Source organism: Penaeus vannamei, chromosome 10 (genome assembly GCF_042767895.1).
Source record: "Penaeus vannamei isolate JL-2024 chromosome 10, ASM4276789v1, whole genome shotgun sequence".
In the NCBI taxonomy this organism is placed as follows: Eukaryota; Metazoa; Arthropoda; class Malacostraca; order Decapoda; family Penaeidae; genus Penaeus; species Penaeus vannamei.
Genome location: NC_091558.1, coordinates 17,795,262 through 17,805,261, shown reverse-complemented (window position 1 = coordinate 17,805,261; position 10,000 = coordinate 17,795,262). Strand labels below are relative to the sequence as shown.

Genomic DNA, 10,000 nt, shown 5'->3' with positions numbered 1-10,000 from the left:
GGATTAGACTAGAGACATGAAGAAAGAATGAAGAAGATGAAGACAAATAATAGCCGGGACCAATTGTTGTGACATTATCAATCACTCTTCTATTCATTGGAGGAAAAAAATAAATAAAAAATAAAAATGATATTAATAACCAAATAAATAAAAAGATAAATAAAAAAAAATAAAAACAACTGCCGTATCATGACATATGGAAGTGACCCGGTAATGACAAGACGATATACAAGATTTTTTTTTTTTATTGTTATTTTTGTAATAAGGCATATAATCATTTAGTTAGGAACACCAAAAAAGGTTAACCTATTATATATCAACATATTCATATTCATGCCTCCTGTAACACTACTCTTCATGGACATATTTACAATCAGTATAATGGGAAGAATTCGTTGCTCTTACTGCACTTGAGGTTAAACACAGATAAGTGTCCTGAAAAATGCATTTCCAAAATAGAGAAAAGGGGGGAAAAAAAAGAAAAAGAAAAAAGGTGATCTAAAAAATCATTCAACATTTTTTAGTGAACCAATTTCGACACTCATGATGGTGTAAATCTATAAGACAACATAAAGCAGGGTATGATTTTTTTTATCATTGTAGAGCAAAGATGAAATGAAATGGAATAAATAGAAAGGAGGAATGAAAGAATAAGAAACATATTGGCTTTCTACAATTAACCTCGCAGCTACTGCATTTCACTTTGTATGTTTTTTTTCTTTAGTGCAGAGAAATTAAATTACTGAAAGAAAGTAAAAAGATATAAAATTTCATCATTTTTTCTGGTTCTTCTGTAAGGCTGACTATGGTCCTTAAGATTTTTGAAATAATATCTATATAAGGTGCAATGAAGTAAAAATGTGATCATTGGCCATCTGGCAGCATCGGAGATATAGTATCTAAAATCTTAATCATATGAAAACTAAAGGGAAAAAACGCACATGGTGGTCTATCATGTACAAATATATGGAGTTATGGCATGTTAACAGATCATACTTGAGCTAAAGTTACACAAATCAAGTGTATCTCAGTTCCTGAAAATATATATATATATAATGTATATATATTTATATACGAGAGTAGCTCAAATAAAGTGTACTGCTTTAAACGTTTCTTTGTACTGCTACAACAAAATATGGCGATCCAAAGCTCAGTTATGCGAACCCTATTGATCCACATACAGGAGACAAACCTTATCATCATCAAACTACTATTCTCTTCTGTCCCATGTAACTGTAGCTGTAACAAACATCTCGTACATTTAGGTTTAAAAGATAATAGAAAATAATTGCACACAAATGACTGAACCCTGCAGTCAGAAACGATGATAATCTAGGTAGTATGTCATTGCAGCACTGGAATCCCAAGGTGACTCTCTCGCCATCTCTTTGAGGAGGGGGATCCAAGAAGCAGAATGCCAAACTTTCATTTCTTAAAACTTGCCATCAATGTTTTTTTTTCTTATTTTTAAAATTCTTATTACAAAAATGAAATACAAGAACAGTCATACCATAAGTCTGCAAACCTGCAAGTACATGAAAAGAATCTATTGCCTCAGTTTCAGTTATCGCTTTAAGAAAACTTCAAAAAAGCCACCGGTCTTATTCTCATGACAAGAAAAAAAAATTGGATTGTAGCCTATTTATACACAAACATTTTCTGCTCTGAACAGGTATGAGAAGTCCAGTCTTATTTCTACTTGTTTCCTTTGATTTTCTTAAATTGTTCAGAATGTGTTAAGTAGAAGAAATGCAATTCTTCTTTAGCTAAAATTACATAAAAAGAATAAATAAATACACAACTGTCATCTTGAATCATACTTAAACCTAAATTTACATACACTGGGCTGTTCATTTATCATTTCTTTAAAAAATGATTACAGTAACACAGAACATTTCCTACGAATACCAGTAGACAAAAACACATCTGATGCTCAATATAGTAGCACAGAAAACAAAAAATGTAAAATTAAATGGCCCATGTGTAAAAAGAAAAAAAAGAAAAAAAGAAAAATGAAAAAACACAGCACAAACATGAAGGAAAAAATCTTAGTGATGTAACTCCCTATCTTCAGTCTTCATTTAAGTACTTTTTACAATCTCTGACTTCTTTTTTTGTTTGTTTTTGTCTTTCTTTTTCTTAGTACCTAAACAAATATATCCTATTTACAATTACATGCCACATGAAGCTCACTTTGAAAATAAAGACCCATTTCATATTCCAATGTTTAAACTGAGGATGGCATGGAAAAAATCTATGAATATCTTAAAGGTCAATTAAAGTTTATCTAAATGAAGTGGCAGATCTAAAAGCCACAATATACCTTATATTCACATAGTGTGTGGATTTTATCTATTCAATATATATTGAAAATACTAAATTTACAATGTCAAGATATTTTTGTTTTCTTCCTGAGGGGAGGGAGGCTTTGTGTGTGTATATATTTATGTATATATTCTTTTAATAAATTCATCTGCAATTAATCATACAATTCACATCAACATCTGGACTAACAGAATAACACTTCATTTGATGACAGAGATGAATGTATATTGCTTAAAACAATCTAATGCTATTTTTTGAGTCTTGAAAAAAAGCTAAATTAACTAATAAAAACAACAAACACGGTGGGGCCTGCCACCAGCCTTGCTAGTGATGTAACCATGCACTCAACAATACATCTGTGTTGCCTTGCTACAGAGTCAATAGGATTTATATGCTTACAGATCCAATGAACACATTTTCCTGCTTGAAAACCAAAACTGGCAAATAACACTGAAATGTTTTTCTGTCAATGCCATTGTCACAGAGTTTACTTCTTTTCCAAGTGTGCTTCACGATCATCAGTTCCAAATTTCTAGCTTTCACACCGATGAAAAAGTCTATCATAAAAGAAAGCACAGAATTCAGTGAATCAGGTCCTACTACAGTTAACTCTGCTATCTTCCTTATCATTAGAATGGTATTTAACATATGAGCAATCCATTCAAACACACCATACAAACAAGTCCTTCAATATCTTTTTTTTTCTCATTTTCTTTTTTTTTTTTTGCAATACAATTTTTTTCCGTAATACCACACAGACGAATAAATTACAGTACAATTTCATGCATCAATGAAAGTAGGAGATGAAAAACATCAAGTGATTTCACATTCAGTCATCTGTTAACTACAAAGACTGGAGAATCAGACGACCCTATGCCAATTTACTTAACAAGCATTTGCAATGAAAATCCTTTCTTTCAGTTGTGTACTATAAAATACAAAATGAAAATAAATAGAATAAAATAAAAATGGTACAAAATATCTAGACCTGACACAGAATGAGATTACGAGGTATATAACCTTGAAAAAAAAAAGTGAGAGAGAGAAAAAATCACATGAACAGGTTCTAGTCTGTTCAAACCTAAAATTATACCTTTCATAAAACATTTCAGTATCTTGACCACCTTTTTCACTTGTTTAGAAATATGGTCTTGATTTTTTTTCTATAAGAACAAGTAAAAAAAAAAAAAAAAAAAAAAAAAAAAAAAGGCTAGGAAGAGGGAAGACATAAGCAGATACAAAATGGCCAACATAATAAACTTAAATAAATAAGAAATCATTGTTTGTTTCTTTTCTCTTTTTCTTTGTTTCTTCTTTTTCTCCATCTACTCAAAATCAAACACATACATTTTCCCAATATCAGCTTCAAAAACACACGCCAAAAGCTGAGTGAAGCCTCAATAAGCTCGCTTCTATAGTGGTGTCAACATGGCAATTGTTCTTGTAATCATAAGTCATCTTGAACCATAATTCATCTGATATGTAATTTACAGATCAAAAAATGAATGACCCATTGACAACTCTCAGGAATGAAGCACAACAAAATATTCAGTACATGAGAAAATTAATGGTAAAATAAAATATAAAAGGCATAGTTATCATATTCAAGGCTTCTTATAACCTATCCATGTTTGAAACAGTATGCTCTAAACAATTTGGCAGAAAAATGATCATCTTTAAAAAAGAAACAAACAAATCTATAAACAGAAAAGCACTATACTATAACTGTTCCTATAATATCACTATAGCTTGAAATCATAACCATCACAACTGCTACTGATACTAAAGACAACTGTTTCAACTCATACTATTAAGATAGTAACAAAACTTTCTCTCTCTCTCTCTCACTCTCACTCTCACTCTCACTCTCACCCTCACACTCTCTCACTCACTCTCTGACTCTCTCACTCCCACACTCTCTGACTCTCTCTCTCTCTCACTCCCTCACTCAATCAATTGCTCAATCACTCTCATTCCTCACTCACTCACTTGCTAGGACAATATGAACTATGAGTGTTCCTTAGACTTTATTGACATTTCCAGTACACCTGAGAAGACTGATTCTAAAGAAAATGTTATCGCATTAGTAATGAAATAAATATCTCATATCAATAATGAGTCAATAAAAAGTTCATTTATGGTAGACTCGACATAAGTTGTACTCTCCTCTTTTCTTGAATCATTCCTTATGCACATATTTAACACTACATATTCCTTGAAGAACTGCTTTTTTAACAAAATGATGATAATGATGTGATAAAAATTGACCTCTTTTTTTGGAACATCAAATTAGGGTAAGACACTTCCATTACCTTACTCATGTTCTGCCATCCCTATACCTTTTAATCATCTTTATAAATAATCATTTGATTTGGGTATACATCACATAGCAAAACTGAAAAAATAAAATGAAAATAATAATAATAAATAAGAAAAAGTAGAAATCAATAACCCAAACTGTCAGAAGTTATCTTGCTATCTTTCACACATGACAATAATATGCATTTTGCATTTGTTAGTCAAGCACTCGCAATAATCATAATACATTTGGTTTATTTCAATGGCCCCAGTAAGAAAGGGGTAAAGGAGAAGACAGACTTATGTACCATGTCTGCTGACTTGGGGAGGACCCAAACATCTAATTTTTTCCTTACTAAAGTCCCTACTGATAACAAGTCTCTCTCTCTCCTTTTTTTTTAATGAAATTCCTATGACACAGTATGTGATTGGCAAGACATCTAACTTCCCTGTCAATAAATATCATAATGACTTGATTGTCATGTTAATTCATGTAAAAAGTAAATATTTTTTTTCTCTCTCTCATTCAACCCACTGTTGCTGGAAGTGCAAGTATACATAAACTAGCCACTGTGATTTTATCTCATTATTTTAGACATAGAAAGCTCCAGAAGTATTTAGTGTACAAGGAATCAACTACAAGGCCTACAAGATCTCACCTATGTACCGCACTTCCTGATTTTTCGTAAAGAAAGTTTTTACTTTCATTACTATCATTATTGTTAATAACATTATTATTATCAATATCTTTACTATCCTCCCAATCATCATTATTACTATCATTAAAGTGTTTATAACAATAGTATTAGAATTAAAGCTTTTTTTTTTTTTAGAAAAATTCAAGTAATGAGGGACAGAGCTGAGGTCTAGTCCTAACAGCTGACCGTGGTAACTAAGCACTTGTTGAAGCCATCCGTGTGTAAACAAAACTGACAAAACAAGACTGCAGTGGACAGTGTAAGTACCCAGTGCCAATGAGCTAAACAGAGTAGTTCATGGTTCAAAGCCATGTTCCAATGCTAGTTTGCTATCCAGAGGACACATGGAAATAGTTCTAGTCAAGTTAAGGTCTGATGGGTGGGACTGAGAAGAGGATTTCAAGTTTGAATTGGTCAGGTTTTTATTCAAGGACTATATTTGAAATATCTTTGTGTAACTTCATTCCACCTAGTTGAGGCAAGGTATAATAAAAACAAAAGTATACATTAAAACTGGGTGACATTCTACCAAGATGAAGTAAATTAGATAAAGATTACCTAAGTGAGATTTAGGTTAGGCTTCATCCGATTATGTATGCGCGGATCACATAAGAATATAACAAGATCAGAGAGAGACTAGGGTGGGGCAAGCTAGATATTCCAATGAGTCTGTTTTTTTTTTAATGTTATTTGCTTTTTGTCCTATGAATTGCAAATTAGTAATGAAATATGGGACTGTATCAAAAACCACTACCTTTCTCAAAGATTAAACAATATATTTACAAAATGGTTGAAGAATTACATGACAACAAACAATAAATAATAATAAAAATAAGACAATAAAAAATAAATAATCTTGTCATGCAGTGTTATCAGCAACATGGACACATATAAGAAAAATGTTTTAATCCTCAATGAGCATCATATTCTACATTCCATTAAAGTGACAATGTTCACGCTTTTTAAACATTATACTCTATCATTCTTGAGAGAATATATCATGTCACAAATGAGATGAATAGCCAGATGACTTTGTATAACACCAGTAGTATTGGCAACATCAGAACAGCGATTTATCCCTCTTGCTCTTAACATCAAAATCTTGGACATGAAAATAAAAAGTTGAAGAAAACAAGATATTTAAAACAAAAAACAGATTGTAGCAAATAAGGAAAAGACTACATTAACTCCACATTTCAGATTCATCAGTGAAGGTTTGGACACAAATTCCTTCACGACACAAGGAGAAAAACCATTCTTTCTACCAAGCATCTCACTACACCTGATAGGTTTCATCACACAAAATTCAACCCTGTGGACGAACAAGGTTACTCCAAAAGAGGAAGGATGTTGTATTTACAATGGTGTCTTGTAGAGCTGGTACACAAATAATGGATGATGGAGTTGATTTTGATGAATCGATGATTGAGTCAGCCAAGCATGTAAGAACTCAAGGTGAGCATTCTGGCATCTTATGGATCCTACTGTGATTCATACTCTAGAGTGACCACCACCTTTTCCAGGAGAAAATAGCAAGGCATGCTTATCATGATTCTTGTCTTTGGTCTTGTTATTTTCAAAGCTAAAAAACATATGTTAACAGTGAACAGTTTTTCAGGGATAACTGATACAGATCCAGCTGCTGTCACCAAATGTGTTCAAAATAATATTTCTTATAGAATAAAGCTTGACCTTCCAAACATTAAAAAGTTTTTCTGTTATCAGTCAGCTTCTCTTGGGGGGAGGAAATTGTATCTGAAATCAAAACTGACTTGAGAGCAGTAAATCCACTTGGAAAAATCCATATCTTTACCAAAATATTTATGTTTTTGAGGCACAACTTCGAAAGTTAAGTTCCAAAAGAATCTAAGCCAGACACTGATACCACAGTTGGGGAGTGGGTTTAAGCATTACACTCATAGAGGAATGATTCACAGGATGACAAGATCCAACAAGCTGTCCATCACTCAGCCATATCATGTAGGAAGTCTCTGTGTCACAAAATAATAAGTAAAGTTGTGTTTGTGGCAATAGTGGCATGACACCAATGCCCTGGTACTAACTTTGTGGCACTAACAACCATTGGTGCTACACAAACTTAGTGGCACCAGCAACCAAGAACACACCACAAGCGACGAGATATTAGGTCTGTGGCACAAGAGATCACTTCACTAAACAGCTGCGCCGTTGCTGAGGAACATGTGGGAAGTTGGAGATTCAGACTCACTCCCTGGGGATAAGAAATGTGTCTGTGAGAAGCACACAGGCAATAAATGCATTAGAAAGAGCTGCTGATAACCCTGACAGCTGCCACACCTGCTCCTCCTTCAGCATCTCTTGCTTTTGCTACTACTCTTGGTATCTGGAAAAAATCATGAGTGCAATTAGATCCAAGACAAAATTTATGGCTGGGGAAAATGTATTATTCTTATCATTTAACATGTTATATTCACATTCAAGATATTCATGAGCCGGAAGACCCAAATCTGTCAAACTAAAGCAGCAAATAAGGAAAAAGGATATAAACTGACATATGATACTAAGCATATACATGATCTGTTAAAAGCACTAAATACACTATTTTCATAATATTAGCTACCTTAAATAAAGTCATCATTCACATTCATTCAAAATTCAAACTCACACAAGCAAAAGATATATCAAGGATATATCTATGTGTATGGATGCGCCCCCCCGCCCCACACACACACACACACCACTTATATTTTACCTCTTTACTTGAAATCAGCTGTAATGGAAAAAAAAGAAAAAAAAAAAAAACTTCCTTGCTCAATCTTGACTCTACTGGCATAACAAACTTGAAATATTGGTAAAGAAAGAAAAGAAAAGAAAGGAAAAAGTAAAACACTGGTGCTGGTGTCTTTCACGATCACTAGCATTTAATTTAAGTGGGGATATAAAATCAGTAAAATATATAGAAATATATAAAATCATGATCTCTCTTGGAGCTAGTTCTTCCTCACTCTTAGGAATGTATGCTCATCTTCAGCAAGTATAATAATATTAACTGGAAAATTCAAATACATTTCAACAGAACAAAATTTATCTTACAGTTTACTTTACCATCATTTATATAAACTAATGGAGTTAAGGTGGAACATGACACGGGGGGGGTGGGGGGGGATTTAAATGTCTGCAGGAGATTCAGAGTGACAAGGTCATATGCCCTAGAAGTATGGCTGCTGTAGCTGCAGAACAATGCACAATACAGCTATTTCTCCGCTGAATTTCTGAGTGATAACCTTGTCACATTTAGGATAAACAGCAAACACTAAGCCATAACAAGAGGCCAAGCAGGATACTTGTGCTTCAGTTACTGAATAATTGTCACATTTATGGTTTGTACTACAATGCATTATTCATTCTTTGTGTATGTATTATGCTTATCAGTACAATAGAAAGTCTGAAGCCAGACAGATACAAACATATGAAACCAATGATTGAAATAAGTTTGCAAATTCACATACAGCAAAAAGTATTTTGTAACTCCGTACTTCTTTGTAAATGAAAAAAAAAAAAATAAAGATTCTGATAATCAATAAATTTTGTCTATTCATCTGATAAAAATCTGAAACCAAATGGATTTACTTGAAACTAACAAGGCATAGCATTCTTGATAGGAGCTAACCAAAAATGTGAAGCATTTACATAACAATAGGGAAATCTTTACTGAAAAGTCCATTTTGCTTAAAGTTATGGGTATGTCATATATGACAATGCAACATCCCATGATCTATTGGTATTTTCACAAAATATTGAATACCTGCTCACAGCCATAAAATAAAATAAAATGAAAGTAAGACATGAAAGATACAATATGATCTTATGTGTTCTTCTGTAGAACATCATGGTGTCGCGACATTCATAAAAAAAGCAAACAACACAAATAGCAATTCATCTCAACAGTATTAAGTTTATTTCATACATTTTTCTTGATTAATATTTTTTAAATAGTCTTTTGGCAAGTGTCATGTCCCACCTTGAAAGTAAGTATAAGTATGAGAAAAGTAATATTCTTATAGTCACTATTCTTTGCATCAAGATATTTCCTCAATTATGTAATAAAATACTATAAAATGTTATACAATAAGGTCAAACAAAAATTTTTCCTGAACATTTGAGAAGTACCATTAGCAGTGGCTTTTGTGCCATTCTGTGCTGCTGCAGATCCCCTGTACTGCGGCGCAGGTCCCCATATCCTCACAGTGGCATCATCTGACACTGATGCAATCATTGCAGGATATCTAGGGTTCCAGGTGACGCAGTTGACAGTTCGGGTGTGGCCGACAAGGGTGACTACAGGCAGCTCTCGCCGGTGGTGCCAGATATAAACCTTGTTATCTGGAATGAGATGCTTTTATATCTACATGTCTCTCTATTAGCTAAAGTGTTCATCATTTTTTTTTTTCGATAATAATTTCCTTCGATAAAAAGAAAAAGTTAAAAGTTCTAAATATTCAGACATATACCCATCCACTACATTTACAAGACACAACTATCAATTTACTGACAATTGCCCGACTGCACTTTAGTTTGTGTTATACTGGCTAGTCCACCAAAATTGACATAATTATTTGAGGAAAACATTTACAATTTCTACATGCCATGGTAGCTCAAACACATAAAAGTAATATACATGTCTATCTAGGAAATTACCA

At 33.0% G+C, this 10,000-nt stretch overlaps 1 protein-coding gene across 1 annotated transcript in view; it reads right to left on the bottom strand.

Annotated features, from left to right (window-relative positions):
* Positions 1-10,000, bottom strand: part of LOC113808693 (WD repeat-containing protein 26) — a gene marked incomplete at its 5' end in the record, with an annotated part of 22,651 nt that overhangs the window by 401 nt on the left and 12,250 nt on the right. Inside the window, 2 exon segments of the mRNA XM_070126414.1 lie at positions 1-7,551; positions 9,471-9,683. The exon segment at positions 1-7,551 is cut by the window's left edge and continues 401 nt beyond it. Of these exon segments, the coding sequence (XP_069982515.1) occupies positions 7,493-7,551; positions 9,471-9,683 (272 nt within the window).